The sequence below is a fragment of the Panthera onca genome, chromosome A3 (assembly GCF_046562875.1).
Source record: "Panthera onca isolate mPanOnc1 chromosome A3, mPanOnc1 haplotype 2, whole genome shotgun sequence".
Classification (NCBI taxonomy): domain Eukaryota; kingdom Metazoa; phylum Chordata; class Mammalia; order Carnivora; family Felidae; genus Panthera; species Panthera onca.
Window position 1 is genome coordinate 31,746,150 of NC_138341.1, and position 21,588 is coordinate 31,767,737.

At 38.1% G+C, this 21,588-nt stretch overlaps 2 protein-coding genes across 4 annotated transcripts in view; one reads left to right on the forward strand and one right to left on the reverse strand.

The window, feature by feature from the left end:
* The window catches only part of DHX57 (DExH-box helicase 57), a 55,313-nt gene extending 46,150 nt beyond the window's left edge, over positions 1-9,163 (reverse strand). For 2 of the 3 annotated variants that reach the window (XM_060653027.3, XM_060653016.3), the window contains exon 1: positions 8,937-9,163. The gene's annotated coding sequence lies outside the window, so the exon portion shown is untranslated. The other variant, XM_060653020.3, reaches the window with a different exon arrangement.
* Positions 8,662-15,399, forward strand: MORN2 (MORN repeat containing 2). Its single transcript, XM_060623121.3, has 6 exons — positions 8,662-9,034; positions 9,081-9,164; positions 11,584-11,634; positions 12,249-12,355; positions 13,199-13,335; positions 15,061-15,399. The coding sequence occupies exons 1-6, from the start codon at positions 8,662-8,664 to the stop codon at positions 15,161-15,163; spliced, it is 855 nt and encodes a 284-aa protein (XP_060479104.3). The 3' UTR covers positions 15,164-15,399.
* The last annotated feature ends 6,189 nt before the right edge of the window (positions 15,400-21,588 follow it).

The window sequence follows — 21,588 nt, forward strand, 5'->3', positions numbered from 1 at the left end:
GAAAAAAGTAATACAGACACCATAAAATCAGACAAATATAATAACCCTTTGTCGAAGTTATGGATATAGCCCATTATAGACAGATAAGGAACTGCATATTTTTACAAGGGTCAGTCTAGGGGAAAATAGGTAAATTCTTTTACAAAAGTTTTACAAGCACATTCCTCTGAGGATTAATATTTTTTAGTGACTTTCTCTGACACAGGTTGCTTAACCAAGGATGTGCATCAAAAATACATGGAGAGGGGCGCCTGGGTGGCGCAGTCGGTTAAGCGTCCGACTTCAGCCAGGTCACGATCTCGCGGTCTGTGAGTTCGAGCCCCGCGTCAGGCTCTGGGCTGATGGCTCGGAGCCTGGAGCCTGTTTCCGATTCTGTGTCTCCCTCTCTCTCTGCCCCTCCCCCGTTCATGCTCTGTCTCTCTCTGTCCCAAAAATAAATAAAAAAAAAAAAGTTGAAAAAAAAAAAAAATTAAAAAAAAAAAAAAAATACATGGAGAAGTTTCCAAACACGTGTCCTTAAGCCTCAATCCTACATTCTGATTTGGTTAGATTTGGTATAGGGTTTTAAAAACTCTAGTCGAGAGGGGCACCTGGGTGGCTCAGTTGGTTAAGGATCCAACTCTCGATTTTGGCTCAGGTCATGATCTCACAGGTTCGTGAGACTGAGCCCCATGTTGGGAGGAGCCTGCTTGGGATTCTCTCTCTGTCCCTCCCCCCATGAGCACATGTGTGCTGTCTCTCTCTTTCTCAAAATAAACAAACATTTAAAAAAATACTTTAAAAAACACTGTAGTTGAGAAGAGATGTTTTTCATGTATTTAATACGTGATTTGATAAAATTTTACTTTACGTATACACTTTCAGAGACACAGACCTGGCTCAGAGATTTTGCCTGGGTAGAGTAAAAGTATAGGGCCTTTGTATGCCATTGAAGTTGTTAATCAGTTTAAAATAGAATGTTATAACTGTAAGATGTTTTATGTAAGCCTCATGGAAACTACAAAGCAAAAATCTACAGTAGGTACACAAAAGAGAAAGGAAATCAACATACTGCTACAGAAAAAGCATCAAATGACAAAGACAGCAAGAGAGGAAGAAAGAAACAAAGGATCTATAAACCAGGAAACAATGAATAAAATGTCAATTATTAAGCCCTTAACCTCTCAATAATTACTTTAAATGTAAATAGATTAACTTCTCTAAGCAAAAGACACAGAGTGGCTGAACAGATGAAAAAAACAAGACCCAGCTATATGCTGCCTAAACGGAATTGATTCAGCTTTAAGGACACACACAGGCTGAAAGTGAAGGAATGGTAAAAGCTATTCTGTGCAAATGGAAACCAAAAGAGAGCAGGGGCAGCTATACTTTTATTGGGCAAAATAGACTTTAAGGCAAAAACTGTATCTCGAGACAAAGACGGTCATTATATAATGATAAAGGGATTAATTCATCAAGAGGATCTAGCAGTTGTAAGTATTTATGCACTTAACATCAGAGCACCTACCTATATAAAGCAAAATGGAAAAATGAAAGTAAATGAAAAAAAAAAGCAAAAAGAAAGTAAAAATGAAAATATGATACATTAAAATTATAAAATATAGCCAAAATTAGATTCAAGATATTTTTTTTTGGATTACATATTCCTATAATAAGAGAAAATTGTTTTCACTCAAGAAGTAATAGGCTGCATTACAAAGAATAAAATACCTAGGAATAAACTTAACCAAGGAGGTGAAAGAACCGTGTGCTGAAAAGTATAAGACATTGATGAAAGAAACTGAAGATACATATAAATGGAAAGACAGTCCCTGCTCATAGATCAGAAGTGATACTATTAGAATGTCCACAATGCCCAAAGTAATCTCCAGATTCAATTCAATCTCTATCAAATTTCAATTGCATTTTTCACAGAAATAGAGCAAACAATCCTAAAATTTGCATGAAGTCACAAAAGACCCTGAATAGCCAAAGCAATCTCGAGAAAGAAGAACAAAGCTGGAGGCATCACACTCTGATTTCAAACTATATTAAAAAGTTATGGTAAGCAGTATGGTATTGGTATAAAAACAGACACAGAGATGAATGGAACAGAATAGAGACCCCAGAAACAAACCCATACATACACAGTCAATTAACTCACAACAAAGGAGCCAAGAGTATAATTAAAAAAAATTTTTTTTAATGTTTATTTATTTTTGAGAGAGAGAGAGAGAGAGAGAGAGAGAGAGACAGAGCACAAGCTGAGGGAGGGACAGAGAGAGAGGGAGATATAGAATTCGAAGCAGGCTCCAGGCTCTGAGCTGTCAGCACAGAGCCCAACGTGGGGCTCGAACTCACGAACTGTGAGATCATGACCTGAGCTGAAGTTGGATGCTCAACCGACTGAGTCACCCAGGTGCCCCAAGAATATACAAGGAAAGAAGTTTCTTTAATAAATGGTGTTGGGAAAACTGGACAGCCATGTATGAAAGAATGAAATTCAACTACTATCTTATACTACACACAAAAATGAACTCAAAATGGATTATAGACTTGAATGTAAGACTTGCAGCCATATAACTCCTAGAAGAAAACATAGGCAGTAAGCTCCTTAGCATCAGTGTTGGTGACGCTTTTTGACTCTGACTCCAAAATCAAAGGCAGTAAAAGCAAAAATAAACAAGCGGGATTACATTAAACTAAAAAGGTTTTGCAAAGCAAAGGAAAACATCAATAAAATGAAAAGGCAAGCTACTGAATGTGAGAAAATATTTGCAAATCATATATCTGATAAGGGGTTAATATCTAAAATATATAAGGAGCTCATACAACTCAACAGCAAAAAGGCCAAACAATCCAATTAAAAAATTGGCAGAGGATCTGAATAGACATTTTTCCAAGGAGAACATACAGATGACCAACAGGTACATGAAAAGATGCTCAACATCACTAATGGGAAATATAAACCAAAACTACAATGAAATATCACCTCAGACCTGTTAGAATAGCTATTATAAAAAAGACAAGAAATAACGAGTGTTGGTAAGGACGTGGAGAAAATGAACTCTTGTATACTGTTGGTAGGAATGTAAATTGGTGTAGCCACTATGGAAAACAGTATGGAGGTTCTTCAGAAAATTAAAAATAGAACTACCATACAATCCAATAATTTTACTTCTAGGTATTTAGCCAAAGAAAATGAAAACACTGACTAAAAAGATATATACACCACCATGTTCACTGCAGCATTATTTACAACAGCCAAGACATGGAAACAATCTAACTGTCCACTGATGGATGAATGGATATAGAACATGTGATACACACACACATATAACATGGAATACTATTCAGTCATAAAAGAGAATGAAATCTTGTTATTTGCAACAACAAGGATGGACATCAAGGGCATTTTGCTACATTAGTCAGAGAGAGAAAGACAAATACTGTACAACCTCACTTATATGTGGAATTTAAAAACAAAAACAACTAAGCTCATAGATACAGAGAACAGATTGGTGGTCACCAGAAGTCGGAGGTCGAGGGTAGGTAAAATGGGTGAAGGGGGTCAAAAGTTACAAACTTCCACTTATGACATAAGTAAGTCATGGAGATGTAAAGTAAAGCATGGTGACTATAGTTAATAATACTATATTGCATACTTGAAAGTTGCTAAGATAGTAAATCTTAAAAGTCCTCACCACAAGAAAAAAATTTTTTTGGTAACTATGTATGGTGATGGATGCTAACTAGACTTACTGTGGTGATCGTTTCAAAATATATACAAATATCAAATCATTATGTTGTATATCCAAAACTAATATAATGTTACATGTCAATTATACCTCAATTTAAAAAATGATCCAACTACATGGTATTTATCACTTGAAATTCAAAGATACAGACAAATGAAAAGTAAATGGGTGGAAAAAGATAAATTATGCAAACAGCAACCACCAGAAAGTTGGAATGGCTAATAGCAGACAAAATAGACTTTAAAGCAAAAAATGTTACTAGAAATAAAGAAGGACATTTCATAATGATAAAGGGGTCAATCTATCAGGAAGATATAACAATGATAAATATATATGTACCTAATAACAGAGCACCAAAATACATGAAGCAACAACTGACAGACATGAAGAGAGAGATAGACACTTCAATGATAACAGAGGACATTTCAATACCCCACTTTCACCAATAGTGTTAGAACAACTAGACAGAAGATCAACAAGGAAACAGAAGACTTGAAATACAGTATAAACCAACTAGACCTAAGGGGCATCCATAGAACACTCTGCCCAACACGATACACATTTTTCTCACATGCACAAGGAAAATTTTCCAGGATACACCATATCCTAGGCTATAAAACAAATCTCAATAAATTAAAATAGATATAAAACAAAATATTTTTTGCAACCACAGTGAAATGAAATTAGAAATCAAAAGCGGGAAAAAATTTGGGCAACTCAGTCAATGTGGAAATTAAACTAGGCCTCTTGGTATTCCTTTCTTCAAAATCCTTCATAATCATACATTTTTATACAGTGTTTATCTATATTTATCTCCTCCTTCCTCCTCTCAAAAAAGTTCTTTGAAGGCAAAGGATTATGTCTCTTTTTTAAGTAACACAGTACCTCTAACACAGTCTTGGGTGTATAGTAGTAATTCATGACTAAAGGCTGAATAAATGACTGATATGAGAATGGAGATTCATTCAGTCCACAAACATTTATTGAGCACTTATTATGTGCCAGTTCCTAGGGATATAACAGCAAAAAAGACAAAATTCCTCATGAAGCTTATGTTCCAGAGGGTAAGACAGACAATAAACAAATAAATAGATAATATCAGCCAAGTGTTATAAAGAAAAAAACAAAACAAAACCCTGAGACTGCTATTTTAATTTTTTTAACGTTTATTCATTTTTGAGAGACAGAGAGACAGAGGGGCAAAGAGAGAGGGAGACACAGAATCCGAAGCAGGCTCCAGGCTTGGAGCTGTTAGCACAGAGCCCGATGTGGGGTTAAACTCATGGACTGTGAGATCATGACCTGAGTCGAAGTCAGATGCTTAACCGATTGAGCCACCCAGGCACCCCTTGAGACTGTTATTTTAAATACAGTGGTCAGGAAAGGCCTGAGATCATATTTGAGCAGACAGCTGAACAAATTGAGAGAGTGAGCCATGAAATATTTGTGAAAAGAATATTCTAAGGGGAAGGTGCCAAGTCCAGAATAGCTTCAATACACCGAGCTGGACAAACAGTCAGAAGTCTGATGGGTCTGTACTGAAGTGAGGAGAGGGGATGAGGTCAGAGAGCAGAGAAGGGCCAAGAAAAAGCTGGAGACAGGGAGCACAAGGAGGAGAGGCAAAAGATAACAGGTTGTGACCTCAATAAAACCTGCAGACCACAGAGCAAAAGCTGTAGAACCACAGTAACAATCTAGGTGTTCAGGTTTTAATTTAAGTTGCAGTTATTGCCAATTTAGGCTAATACTTGGCTTTTGTGTGTTATACATCATGACTTGGAGATCTCTGCTCTAAACAAGAGAATAAATTTTCTTAAGGTGAGCTTAGTTTCTGAACTTTTGGTGATTCATGTATGCACATAGATTCTGTGATCCCGTTTCATAGTGCACCATACAGGAACACTTCCTATAAAAGAACTGCTTTTTATTTTCACGTTATTAGTACTATTACGGTCCCATTACATGCCTATTAACCTCATACATTTGTCATTAGTCTTTGAAGGAAAAAAATATGTAAATATGTATGTGTAATATAAGAATTCCTCTCTAAAGCAGGGCTTAAAGTTTTTGAAAAAGTTTGAAAAAGTATATCATGTGAATTCCGATTTATCTCCATGCCAAGAATTATGTTTAGATAGGAAAAAAGAGACTTGTTTTGATCTCAAGTAGAGAAATAGATTGCTTTGGGTTTTATGTAGCTTTAGACTTTATTTATTTTTTAATGTTTATTTATTTTTGTTTTTAAAAAAAAGTTTAATGTTTATTTATTTTTGAGAGAGAGACAGAGTGCAAGCAGGGGAGGGGTAGAGAGAGAGAGGGGGGGAGACACAAAATCTGAAATAGGCTCCACGCTCTGAGCTGTCAGCATAGGGCTGGACGCGGGGCTCAAACTCGGGATTGGCAAGCTCATGACCCGAGCCAAAATCTGACGCTTAACCGACTGGGCCACCAAGGCACCCCTGTAGCTTTAGATTTTAAAAAGGCTAGAATTTATTCTGTTTAAGAGATGCTAAATATGATAGGAAGTCACTAAAGAGCCGAGGCAAAAGACTGCTAAGACTGACTCATGTTTTCAGAAAATTACTAGCTGCTATGTGAACAATAGACTGCAGAGGGGTGAGAAGCCAGGAGGCCAACTAAGAAACTACTCAGTTGTTCAGGCCAAACAAATACAGAAAAAATACAGTGGGTCGGACTAGGGTGGGAGGAGCAGAGTTGAAAAGTGGTCACAGATTCTGAATGTATTTTTTTCAATGTTTTATTTAGTTTTGAGAGAGCACAAGCAGGGGAAGGGCAGAGAGAGAGGGACAGAGGACCTGAAGCGGGCTCTGTGCTGACAGCAGAGAACCTGATGTGGGGCTTGAACTCATGAACCACGAGATCATGACCAGAGCCAAAATCAGATGCTCAACTAACTGAGCCACCCAGGTGCCCCCCGAATGTCTTTTAAATGTAGACAAATTATAGGACAAGTATGAGACAGAAACATCTAGAATTACTATAAGATTTTTTTGGCTTAGGTTAACTGGGTAAATAGTGGTGCCATATGCTCAGAACTGTAATATTGGGAAGGAAAAGATCTGGGTGGGGGAGTCACAAGTTCAGGTTGGATATGTTACATTTGAGCTGCCGGTTAGATACTCAAATGGAGACATGTTGAAGGTAGCTGAATACACAAGTTTGCATCCAGGGGAAACGTAAGATCATTTCATTTAACCCTCTAAAAACCTTGTAAGGTAAATATTATTTTCTATATTTCATAGAGGAGGAGGAGACTAGAACATAGATAAATTATATGACTTGTTTAATGTCACCTAATGTCTAGCAGCAAAGTCTGGAGCCAGGGTTTGAAACAATCTGTTTGACACCAAAGCCCAAATTCTTTCTGCCACATCTCCTCCTGCTCACCACATGCATGTACCTTGTATCGTCAATTCAAAGTTTAATGATAAACCAAACCCCTTTGAGTTGTGCCTGGGTCTTAATTTATAAAAGTAACCACAAGGAGAGGTCAATGTCACTGAAAGAAAAGTTTAATGTTATTCACCGTTTGGCCAGGAAGGAGAGAGGCATGTCATGCCATGCCAGGCCAGGCCACAGGAGGAAACACCGGTGTCAGTCAGGAGGAACAGAGGAGCCAGCCGAAGGTAGAAGGCACAGCCTTTTTGGGGTTTCTGCCAGAAAGGCAGGACAGAGTAAATAGTTTAGGATTGGCTAAGTAAGATAATTCCAGCAGGCTTTGGGGATCAGGGGCTGTCCCTCCTTGGGTTGATTTCGGGGAAGGGAGGAATTGGCTTGATGTGCAAAAATTAGATAAAGGAGGTAGGTGGTTGGGGGTTGGTTTGCAGAGAGGTGTGTTCACAGGTCAAGGTGTTAATTAGCTATCCCTAGGAAGGGCAGTTTCTTCCTGGCCAGAGAGGCCCCCAGTGTGTCAAAATATAACAAAGTATGACAATAAAAAATGACTAGTACACTTTTCCAATCCAAATTCTAAAATCCTTTCACTGTAAGTTTCCTCTGACTCCAGATCCTCTTAGATAAGAATATCATAACTCTCAAACTTTTCGGTAAAAACGGTGAAACTTATACATATACTCACAAAAATGTAGGGTCATTAAAAGCTTAACGGGAGGCCGAAACAATGAGACAAACTGAATTCTATAAACTTGCGCATCAATAATCACCTACTATTTCTAAAATTCAGGAAAAGGGAAAGGATATACAAATCAGACAGAAAGATCAGTGCTTCAGCTCAAAAACCACCCAGGTAAATCTGTGTAGTAAAATACATTAGGGAAAAAAAGCAAGAAGAGACTGTCCTCTGATTTTTAAAAAGAAGAGTGGCTAGCCAACCAGACCAAGCCACAGCTAGCTCACCTAAATAACGATCAACAACTTGTCTCATACCAACCCAGAAAATATCACCTTTACCTGATCTGAGATCTGCTCTCAAAATGTTGAAGGAAAACTTGCTGGCTATATCCAATAGGACTCTGCCCACATGTTTGAAAAGGAATGGGAATTAGGTTGTATAATCTACATGGATGGACCTCACTATTCTATTCCATTTAGCCTGGGAAGGTTCCAACTATCTTTCTACACCGTAGACACAGGGACCTAAGTTTGGCTCAAAGAGTATCCTTTGTTTCACACCCCAAATAGGCCCCCAGGAACAGAATCACCAGCGGGGCACTGAAAACTGATCACACACCATTCCGCTCCCAGGCAAATCTCTGACTGACCCCATATATCCGGCTCCACGCTGATACCTTCACCTGGTACCTTTCTTCCAGCATACATCGTCTCCAGTGAGCCACTCAGTTTGAGACGGTGACAGAGACAGGATGCAATGCAACCCCTTACCCCTCTTTGAGCTGAATTGGGCCCCCCCCTCTTGCCGGGGTGTGGACAACCCGGAATCCTGATGGTCCAGACTCACCGGCCCCAGCTAGCCAGGGTGGATCCCGCCGGGCGGGATGCTCCTCAGACCCTGGCCACCCCCGGAGAGGGAGGCGGTAAAAGGATCCGCACACGGACAACCAGGGCGGCGCGCAGACCACGCACACGGGCACACATCCCTTGCCCGCGGAAAGGGAGGCCGTGGCGGGTTGGCAGCGCTGCTTCCCTGGGTGGCTGTCAGGAGGGAGCGCCCAGGATTGAGGGGTCCCACCAGGGCTTCGCCACCCACCGCGATCTCACCTGGAGCGGCTCAGCCGCGGCCCGGCTGCAGCTGCACAGCCTGCTGCCTCCCGATTGGCTCAGCTTCGGCTCCTCGCCTATTCGCTTCCGGGTGAGAGGTGCCTGGTCGCCCCGGCAACCGAGTCGCGGTCCGCGCTGAGTAAGCGTTTGGTTCCTTCAAGGCCGTAGAGCTGGATGCCCAGGAGGAATCGCCGAGTCAAGAAAATCTTAGCAACACACCTCTGTCAAGTAAGTGCCCTTCTCCCAACGCCCTGAGCGGGGAAGGGCACCTTTAAGTAGAACTCGCATGAAGCCAGATAGCTTCATGATGGTAGCTCAGGTGTGGGTGTGACTATTTCCTGATGGTCCTACACAGCTGGTGGCGTGGGGGCGCAGAGACCCCCCCTCCCCCGGCCTAGAAATCAGACACCTGGATTCTAGCTCTGATTCGGCCATTGATTTGCTGTTGTGACATCTTAGGCAAGTGCCATCCTCTCTGGGTTTGTTTCCTCCATGGTTCCAGATTGGTCTCCATCTCTTAGGTTGCCCTCTAGCTCTAACATTACAGTTTCGAATGTGGAACCATGTTTTAGGGCATTTGAAGGCAGTTCTGTTTTTTGTATGATCAAGTTAAGCGCTCTGCTTAATAAGCATTTAGCGATTGCTTTCCAAATGCCATTCATTCACTAGACATTGAGTTCCTACCACCAAATACTAAGTACTGAGCTAGTCACTAGAGTGAGAACAAAGATTCGACTAATCCCTGATCCCTAACCTAAATGAGCTGGGTATTGTGATAGGGGATTCCACCACAAAAGCGTTATTTTATTAGGGTTCTAAGTACTATGGTAGGGATCAGCCCAGGGTGCTGTGGAGACTCCCAGATGCATCTGGGAGTGAAGGGAGATCAGACAGGCTTTGCTCAGGTAATACTTGTCTTTTTCTTTGTGCCTTTTTCTGGGATAAATTTTCAACCTCGTTTTCCAGTTCACCAATTTACTTTTCAGTTGTGTCCATTATGCTCTTCAGTCCTTACACTAGTTACCTAATTCATTTCCTAGATTGCTAATTGGTTCTTTTTCATAACCACCTCTTCCTGTCTTAAGGATACTAGACTCTCCCTTTCTCTCTGTTACAGTATTTTACAGTAGGTTATAGTATTTTAAAGTCTTCTGCCTATTTTCTTATATTTCCTCAAAGGGGATGAATCTCTGGTATTTCTCAATTGGCACCTAAACTAATTTAAAAAATTTTTTTAATGTTTATTCATTTTTGAGAGACAGAGACAGACAGACAGACAAAGACAGAGAGATAGAGAAAGTGGGGGAAGGGCAGAGAGAGAGAGAGGGAGACACAGAATCTGAAGCAGGATCCAGGCTCTGAGCTGTCAGCGCACAGCCCAATGCAGGGCTCAAATTCTAGAACTGCAAGATCAAGATCTGAGCCAATGTTGTATCCTTAACTGACTGAGCCACCCAGGCGTCTCCTGAATTAATTTTTAAATTAAAAATATCAGTTCTCTTGCCCTACCCATAGAAATTCTGATTCAGTAGTATAGGAACTTGCAAGCATCCCAGGTGATTCTGATGCACGAGACACATTTTGAGTAACATTCTGGTAGACTCTATTGTCCTAGAAGTTAAAATTTACTTATCTTCTCTACATATATGTTTTCTTTGGTATTGGAAAAAAATAATTTCTACTGATTTGGCCCACTAAATATTCCTGTGCTTTGATGCATTGATTCCCCTCAGTTCTGTGGTTTTCTTTCTTTCTTTTGACTTGGTCTCCATTCCAATCTCATTTTGTTTAGACACCTTCACTGCTACTTCTCCCCACTATCATTTACTATCTTTCTTTATTTTCTATTCCCTCCTTTCGCCAATTCCTCACTCCATTTTACCTTTGTGAGGGCATCAATAGGTCATATAGGCTACCCAAGAGAAAGAAAAACATATATCTGTACAAAAACTTATACATGAGTGTCCATAGCAATGTTGTTCATAACAGTCCAAACTGGAAACAACCGAACTGTCCACCAATTGTTGAATGTATAAACAAACTGTTATTTCTGTACAATGGACTACTATTTGGCAGTAAAAAGGGATGACGTACAGCTACATGCTACAACATGGATGAACCTTGAAAACATGCTTAATAAGTCAATCACAAAAGACCACATATTATGTGATTCCATTTATATGAAGTGTCCAGAATAGGCAAATCCATAGAGGCAGAAAGTAAATCAGTGGTTGCCAGGGGCTGGGGCTAGGGCTGGGGTGAGGTGGAGATGGGGGTAGAGAAGAGGTGGGAGTCAAAATTAGGGGAATAGAGATTAACTGCTAACATATTCTAAAGTCAGATTGTGGTGATGGTTGCATGGCTATGAATATGCTTAAAAACATTGAATTATATACTTTTAAAGGGTAAGTTTTCTGGTATGTGAATTATATATTAATAAAGCTATTATAATAAACACATAAAAATAGATCATCTAGACAAAGTTATTTATTTCCCCAAGATCCTGCAGTAGACACTGGAAATCATGATATGCTTGTGATCATATGAAGTGAGTCTGTTTGGTTAGCTCTTAAAGCATATTTGTTATAGGTCTTCTGACATAAAAATACATAAGCTTATGTGATGTTTCTTAAATCTTTTAAAACAGCTGCAGAAGTGTATAAGATAAACTTTGTATTTCCAAATGGAGACAAGTATGGTAAGCATACATTTCAATTACTTTTTCTATCTAGACTAAGATTAAATAGCATAAGAGTAACAGCATCATGAGACTGTAAATTTTGTAAAACTACTATTGGGATATCAACTCCATTAAATAAAACTAACATAGAAATACAAATAGATGGACAGATTTTAAATTTAAACTCTAATGTTAAGTCTAGACCGTATGCCTTGGAAACATATGTACAGGATCTATCAGTCTTCCTGGCTGGTTTGTTTCAATGGTTACAAGACCTCCTACACTTGATCTTAGCCAAAAGGCCGAGAAGCGATCAATGGTTACAAGACCTCCTAAGGGGTACCTCACTGGCTCAGTCGGAAGAGCATATGACTCTTGATCTCAGGGTTGTGGGTTTGAGCCCCATGATGGGTGTAGAGATTACTTAAATAAATAAATAAACTTAAAAAAAAAAACAACACAGGACCTTCCAAGTCCATGGATCTCCTTATCTCTGGTCTCATTGGTTTCAATGCTAGACTCAGAGGCCCATAAGGTACAGCTGTGATTAGTCCTGAACATAAATACTTTATTACCTAGTGAAATAAGGTTCCCATTCATAATGGATCACAATATATTTCTCTCTTGTTTAGATGGTGACTGTACAAGAACATCTTCTGGAATCTTTGAGAGAAATGGAATAGGTATTCATACCACTCCTAATGGGATTGTCTACACAGGAAGCTGGAAAGATGACAAGGTATCATTGCTGTTTTCAATACTGACAGTGGATAAGTAAGTCTATTGGTTACATGATTCTTGGCATTTCACCATTAATCAAAAGCACATGTGAGTAAGCTATACAGTACAAATAACTGATACAAACATAGGAGTAATATTAAAGTCATACAGTGTTTATTATCTTTTTTTTAAGTTTTATTTATTTAGGTAATCTCTATACCCACTGTGGAGCTTGAACTCACAATTACCGCCCCCCACTCAATGAAGAGTCACTTATTCCTCCCACCCAGCCAGCAACGTACCCCTATCATCTTTATTATCATCTTTCTCATCTCCTATTCACTGAGTAAGGCTAACCTCACTACAGAATTTTCTCATTTAATCCTCACAGCAACTGCATGGGGTAGGTACTATTAATGTTCCTGTTTTATAAGTGAAGGAAATCAAGCTCAGGTTTCTTGCCCAGTGAGTGATGAAACCAGATGCGTACTCAGGGCTGCTTGAATACAAATGTTTGTTCCTAACAACTTTTTTGTACTGTTTCCTGGGCTAACTAAACTGGTTGTCCTTTAAGATTTTTGATATATTTAAGATATCTTGAGGACCCTATTTTCACCATCATGGACCTCCCCTAGATGTTCAAATGCCCCAGATCAGGAACATTTGACTTGGTGGACTTCACGGAGAGATATATTTAAAGGACAATGATAAATGGTAAATGTTGTCTAATTTTTGTGGAAATGGTGATACAATGATAGATTAAATAATAACTAAGTGGATGATAGACATATATGTGCCTTTTTGAAGTGTTCTAGGGAAACTGAATATTAGTTACTGAGGTTATTTCCTTTGTCACAAACAGATGAATGGTTTTGGAAGACTTGAGCACTTTTCAGGAGCAGTATATGAAGGACACTTTAAGGACAATATGTTTCATGGATTGGGGACTTACACATTCCCAACTGGGGCAAAGTATACTGGAAACTTCAATGAAAATAGGTGAGCTTAAAATAAAAAGTCATTGTAGTTCTAAAAGGTTCTTTTCAGGCATGTTTGCTTAATTATTATATTTAGTCAATGCTAAATATTCTTTTGTAATATATTTCATTAAGATATATTTATTAAGAACTCTTGGGTTAAAAAAAGTAAAAAGGAAAGAATTGTTGGGTTATTTTGGGGGGCAGAATGTTATAAGAGAGGCTAAGACCATTATGAGCCTCCAAAAGAAAATCCCATTCTTGGTGATAATCTATTAGATTTTTCATTTATTTCCTCTTAACTCTCCTCTTCCTATAGAACTTTTTACAGTCAGCTTGGAAATGGAAAGCTTATAATAATTATAGAGAAAATTTAGGCCAAAAATTACTTTCACTTGAAATGTGCTGATAAACTTTTTAAAAAGCAGCCTTGGGAATAATTTCATAATTGTTTATTGCCTTTGACCTGATATATGTGTATTTTTACTAAGCTAGTTTTTAAAATGTAAGCAAAATTAGTTAGTTTTCAAATTGTAGAAATGTGCCCACTGTTGTCCTCTCTGAGCTTATGCTTAAAGGAAAACTACAAGTGAAATGAAACATAAGCACAGTTTCATAAGCTTAACCTTCACACTGAACACCATACTGTGTCGTCTAGAGGCTCATGTTCATTTATAAATACTGCTTTATTTATTTCCAGAATTGAAATGCAACCTAATTATTATGAAATGGTTGATATAAGTACATTTTGAGGTGGGCAGAAAAATGTTCACCTATTCTGACTCCGATGATAACAGACTTTTTCCACTGATGTTAATAAAGGGAAAAAAAATCTAACCATGGAATAAAGGTCTGTTTATGTCTGTGAAGTACATTTTCACCACTCCCAAGAGTCCAAGAAAACACCCACATAGAGCACAGCACCTCAAACATCGTTGATGGTTAATAAATATTTGTTGAATAAATAAATGAACTAATATGAACGTTTCATTTTTTAACTGATTATTTTGGTTTTATGTAAATTTAGTGTATGTGATCCTAAAATCTTGAATTTACACCGAAATTCGTATAATGGCAATGTCTGGAATAGTAATGGTTTTGGTAGGATATGAAAGCAGGATGCTGATTTTTATTTATTTATTTTTTTAGGATGTTGAATTTTATTATATTTATTCATTAAAAAAAATGTTTAAATGTTTTTATTTATTTTTGAGACAGAGAGAGACAGAGCATGAGCAGGGGAGGGGTAGAGAGAGAGGGAGACACAGAATCTGAAGCAGGATCCAGGCTCTGAGCTGTCAGCACAGAGCCCGATGCGGGGCTCGAACTCACAGACCGTGAGATCATGACCTGAGCTGAAGTCGGACGCTTAACCAACTGAGCCACCCAGGTGCCCCTCATTTTTTTTAGTGTTCATTTTTGTGAGAGAGCGAAACAGTGTGAGTGGGGGAGGGACAGAGAGAGAGGGAGACACAGAATCCAAAGCATGCTCCAGGCTCTGTGCTGTCAGCACAGAGCCCCATGAGGGGCTCGAACACAAGCTATGAGATCATGACCTGGACCGAAGTCAGACGCCTAACTGACTGAGACACCCAGGCGCCCCTAGGATGCTGAATTTTAAATCAAAGTTTGAAAGTGGAAAGATACCATTTTTTAGGCATAGAGTATAATATGCCAGACAATCTTCTTTCCGGACTGTAAATTCTTGGTCTTGATTAACGAACAAACTTACTTTTCTCTATTGCAGGGTAGAAGGTGAAGGACAATACACTGATGTCCAAGGACTGGAATGGTGCGGTAACTTCCATTTCACTGCTGCTCCGGGCCTGAGACTAAAGCTCCACATGTAGGATATCCTGCAGTAAAGTTTTAATGTAGTAATGAAAGCTTTTAGTTGTAAGGAAAACACTGAAATCTGTCAGCTGAAATAACTTCATACCCTACCTCTAGATGTTAACTTTGCCAATAAAACCATCACTCACACCTTTTTGAACTTGATTTTCATCATCGTATACTCAGTGTAAAATAAATTATGTGATTCCTTTTAATAAACACAGCAGAACTATCTAAATCTTGGTAAAGTCAATTTCCAATTCTGTGCCTGAGTTTTGTCATCTTATTTAAAAAGTATACCTGTGTGGCGGCACCTGGGTGGCTCAGTTGGTTGAGTGTCCAACTTCGGCTCAGGTCATGATCTCATGGTTTGTGAGTTCAAGCCCCGCATCAGGCTCTCTGCTGTCAGCACAGAGCCTGCTTCAGATCCTTTGTCCCCCTTTCTCTCTGTCCCTACCCCACTCACACTCTCTCTCTCAAAAATAAACATAAAAAAAAGCATATCCGTGTGTTAAAGGAAACTATCAAGAAAATGAAAAGACAATCCACAGAATCGGAGAAAGTATTTACCCATCATATATCTGATACAGGTTTAGATTCCAGAGTATGTAAAGAACTCATACGTAAATGTATGGAAATAAAAACACAAACCCAATTAAAAAATGGGTTGAATAGACTTGTCTTCAAAGAAGATATGCAAATATCTAATAAGCAAATGAAAAGATGCTCAACATCATTACTGTCTAGGAAAATGTGAATTAAACCTACAATAAGACAGGACTTTACAATCAGTAGGCTATATTAAAAAAGACACAACAAAGGTTGGCAATGATAGGAATTCGAAACTGCCAACAGTTCTGGCAGGAATGTAAAATGGTACGGTTGCTATGGAAAACAGTTTCTCAAAAAGTTAGACATGTAGTTCTCATATGATCCAGCATTTCCTACCTTGGGGACATTCCCCAAAAGAATTGGCCTATATGGGAATGTTCATAGCAGCATTGCTCGTAACAGCTCGATATTGGAAACAACCTAACTGTCCATCAACTGATGAATGGATAAACGAAGTGTGGGATATCCATAGAAAGGAATGTTTTCAGTCATAAAAAGGAATGAAGTACTGACCATGCTACAAGACAGATGAACCTTGAAAACATTATACTAAGTGAAAGAAGCCAGTTGCAAAAGGCCACAGATTAGCCTTTATGTGAAATGTCCAGAATAGGCAAATCCAGAGAGACAGGAAGTAGATTAGTGGTTGCTGTGGGAGGGAGGAATTGGAACGCATGGGTTTCTTTGTGGGGTGATGGAAATTTCTGGAAATAGTGGTGATGATCACACAACCTTGGGAATACTAAAAAACACTGGATTGTTCACATTAAAAGGGCAAATTTAATGTGTGGTATGTGAATTATATTTCAATTTCGTCAAAAGTAGATCTATGTGTCCTCACATATTCTATGCCAAGGAAGCTTCTTTACCTTGTAGATAATATAATTTAAAAATTATCAGAGCAGTATATGACAACTACATATTAAAACTACAATAAACTACAATAAAACTACAGTAAAGACCTGAGAGTTTGCTGAAACTATTTTCCAAAACTGACAAATGGTGTAAACAATAGCTTCCATATCATATTTCTTCATTCAAAATCTTATTGAAATTTGTACTTCTCAATATATCATTGCTAAATTAAAAAAAAATTTCTGTCGTACTACTATAAATCTGGGTTAAAATGTTTTTTAAAATATATAAATAAAGGGGTGCCTGGGTGGCTCAGTCAGTTAAGCGTCCGACTCTTGATCTTGGCTCAGGTCGTGATCTCACAGTTGTGAGAACGAGCCCCATGTCAGGTTCCATGCTGAGTGCTGAGTGTGGATCCTGCTTAAGTTTCTCTCTCTCTCTCTCTCTCTCTCTCTCTCTCTCTCTCTCTCTGTCTTAGCCCCTCCCCTGCTTGCGCACTCAATCTCTCTCTCTCTCAAAAAATATATATAAATAAAAGTGGTATTTGTGTTAGTTTTTCATAATCATAGATCATGTATTTAACTTCAAAAGACCCTATTTTTAACTGTTCAAAGATACATTTTTAAAATTAGACACTTTTGGGAGTGCCTGGGTGGCTCGTGTCTGTTAAGTGTCCAACTTGGGCTCAGGTCATGATCTCACAGTTCATGAGTTCAAGCCCCACGTTGGGCTCTGTGCTGACAGCTCAGAGCCTGGAGCCTGCTTCAGATTCTGTGTCTCCCTCTCTCTACCCCTTGCCTGCTCATACTCTGTCTCTGTCTGTCTCTCTCAAAAATAAACATTAAAAAAAATTAAAATTAGACACTTTTGGATTTGTTGCTTAGCATCAATTGGTATGTTTTAGAATTAAATATTATTGTATTGTAATTCATACAAATTAAGATAAAGTGAGAGGCTGTTTTCAGGGGACAGGACATATAATGTTATTTCAAAACTTCTGGAAAATATAGGAAAATATCTGTTTTACTGCAAACTAAAATTTTCATAATATTTTTCTTTAAAAGTATTTAAGGCAACAAGATACATACTTTGGTCTTAAAATCTTTAACTTTTTGATATAACTTTTTAATGCTGAAGTTTCCAGTTTTCTAAGATAACAAAGTCATTCCTTTTAAACAATTATCTTTCTTTTACTCCTTGAAACTAAATGCAGTTCAGTTGATTAGTTGATGCTAGAATTTGACCTGGAGCTTATATAATTAGAAGAGACACTAGTTTTCCTCATTCAAAAGCCTAGTTAGCATATGACAGTCTCGTTTCCGGGGAAGTCAAACCTCTCCTTTTTTTTTTTTTTTTTATATAACCTTTAAATTAATTTAGGATCCAGATAAGCCTTGATCTGAGGATGATATAACCACAGCAAGCAACATGGGGTAAGTGTGTGCTATTATGTGCTTTGAAAGGCATTGAGAGGGGAAATATTTTCATAAAAGAAGAAATCCCATAAATCCTTACTAATTTAGATTCAAACCATGCCAACATTTATTTAAGCTAGCTATTTAAAGAAATAACTATTTAAAAGTTCTAACAATTTGTAAAATATTCATATATTTTCTTGCTTAATGTTTAAATTATATCATTATCTGCCTTTGCAAGTTATCAACTAATGAAACGTTTGGGGACTAAAGAGTTGCACGTTTACATATTAATCTGAAGCGGAATTAAAGAAAAAATGACAGGATTCTTGATTTACAAGGCAGATAAATCCAACATGTATATGCCTCTTTGGGACTAAGAATAAAGAATAAAAAAGATTAGAAATGCCTTTTGTAACACATAAAAGAGACCAAAGATTCTATCAGAGTTCACTTCTCTATGTTCAGAATAATGTGTGCTGATTAATTACACAGGGACATTAGAAACTTAATTCTAACTCTTTGTGGGTTTTTGGGAGCATGATGAGAAGAACTGGGTTTCACTTGAAAGCTTTCTATTCTTTACTTAAATGAGAATAGCATTCCATTATAATTAGTAGTGGAATTATATGTGTTTTTATATGTTAAAACTAGTATTCTGAAAATATAGAAATACATCTTTTTATTACCCTTTCGTCTTTTTAAATAGCTCCTTTCAATACAAAATTACATTGCTGCAAATGGTATAGCTATTTCATTGAAGGTACTTCTGAAGGATTTAACAGAAATGATCAGAAATTTATAATAGAGAAATTTTTTGACACGTTTATTCTAAACAGTTTCTATGAATTTAATTAATATCTACATTTTTGTTAATACCATGGACTCTGAAAATGCAATCTAAACCAGTCTGAAACTTCAGAGGCTTTTGAAAAGAAAATGATTATACTATTGTTAACTTTTAATACAAGCATCACATAAAAGTTAACAGGTAAATACTTTGTACAAATTTCACATACGTTTGGTTGATTTGATTTGGGACAGAACTGATGAGACTCCTTGTTTCTCTTTATTCCCTTTCCTTCCTTCTCTCTTCTCTGTATACAAGAGTGAATATCAATATAGCAGTAAACTAGTAAACTCCAAGCAATGGGCACACAAAAAAGTCTTCCTTTCTTCCTTCCTCTCTGAAAAAAAAATTGCAAAATCACACAAAATTTTGCAAACAGTATTAGGAGATTTACAGATGGTCTGAATTTTAATCTATGGACCTCAGGTTAAGAATCTTTGATTCTGAATTTAAGGACCGGAGCATGAGTTTCCCAATACTTTTCTCAGTTTCTGGATTTTTATAAAATGTAAGAATCAATAATTCCTGCTAATCTTTTCTCAGGGACAATGTTGAAGGTACTGATTCTCCAACTGACCACCTCCTCACACACACACACACACACACACACACACACACACACACACACACACTTTACATGGGAATACAGTTTGTCCAATATCCATAGTTTGATAGTCACATTATTGCTGCTTGTCCCTAATGACTTGATTAATTGATTAATCATTTGTGCTTTCAAGAGTGCCAGAAATCACCTTGGGAACCATGGAAGAAAAAAATCCTCATTATTTTATCTGTAAGGTGCTTTCTTCTCAGCGCCCCAAATAAAATGAACTAAACCATGAATTGCTAAATATTACAGAGGACACTCTTCTGATTATTTTGTTATCTGCTCCTCCCCTTATTGAGAAAGGAGAGGTAGTAGATATTAACACCCTTTTAAGTCTTCCTAAAATAATCAGAAAAATAAAAAGAGAAATTGGCAGCCGAGTAGATGCTCAAATTTGTTCATCTGAGGATATCTCTAGAATTTATCCCCTGGGAATGAGGAAGTAGTGCTTTAGGATTTTGTGGGGTGGAGGTTAGTTATCTCAAAGCTATTTGAGAATACAATGTGCTTATATGGGTCTGTGCCAGCTCTTTCCATGTTTCCTCAGGCTATGCTGGCATGGTTTTAAGCGAGCAAGGAAGAGGCAAATGTTAGAAAATTCTTATGTTCTCTAGAAAGCTTCCTCTTTCTCTTAAATTTTCACTGGATTCCTAATGGAATGTGTGGGTGGACGGGGTGGGTAGAGATGGCACATAAGGGTGGTAAAGGGATAATTGGGGAGAAGTGGAAAAGCTTTACTGTGTAAGGTAGCCTGACACCTGCTATTCACCATAATACCTGGGAAGAGGATGAACAATGGGAAGGAAGGTATGATTGTATTTCTTTGCTAAGATACTTTTCAATACTCTTTCCCCATCTACCAGTTATTCATGCGCTCCCCCATTGACATCTAAGGATAATAGAAGTTAAGGTTCTGATAAAATTGTAGAACCAGAAAGTTCATTAGTACAGCATATTCAGCCTCCTTTTAGTTTAATTCAAATAAGGGTAATTTTAAAAATTTCTTAATGGGTATATTCTTCACATCTGACTCTGAGAATTACAATCCAAATCTTTTTCCTAGGCAACGTACACATTTAGCTCATGCAGTAATCTCTGAAATGTTGCTTCTGTGTCTTCCTGTCCTTTCTAATGGTTGCTTCCCTAATTCAGAGCATCTTTACCTCCTACTCTCTACTCACCGGCCTCTTTGCAGCCGGTATTTCCTCTGTCATGCCTTTTTTAGGAGGCATCTTCTTACTGAAGTCACATGATGGGCCTACTCTCTTGTTTAAAATCTTTCAGCGACTCCTCATTCTCTCTACTGCAGAGCAGGCTCCCAAAAAGATACTCATGGCCCTGTGTCTGTCCTCAGTCTACCAGTCTAGTGTTTCCTCCTCCTCTACCCTTCACACTCCCTAGAATCTCCAGATGCGCCTCTGCCTTGTGACTTTCTACCTCTGTTCCTTTGCTGCTCCTCTTTTAACCATTTCTACATATTGTTCAAACAGCAGTTCACATCCTATCTTCTTCATGAAATTTTCCATGATCCCCACAACTGGAACTCATCCTTTTTCCTCTGAAAGTTTTAGGCACCTTATGTTTTTCTTCTTGCATTTCTTACTGCCCATCACATGCTGTAGTTACTGATGTGTCTCCTCGAAGGAGGAGTAATGTCACCTTTCTATTTCTCCTACTGCCTGGCACAGGGCTTTTTACATGATATGTGCTTAATAAATGCTTGCTCAATTGAAATGAACTATTTTCCCTTTAATCCACAAAGAGCTAAAAACTTAATTTCAGCCAAGCTTCCTTCTTTCTTACCCAATAGAATGGCCCCATTTTTCAAGTTCCTATCTGAAGAGCTCAAATGAGTGTATAAAATTCAAAATGTGGGTGTTGCAAGGGAGGAAGGTAAAAACAAGGACTGGAGTGACACTTTAGAGGCTTCTGAAGAGTGGAGAATTCATTGTTAAGTAGAAGGGACGCACAGGCTCAAAGGAGAGAAAACTTTCAAGAATTAAAAAAGGTTCTTGGTTCAAGACTATTTCCTAGAGGGCCAGCATCTCAGTAAGTTTGGGTTCATCTGTATATGATGGAAAAGCAAAAGAATAGTGGCTTAAA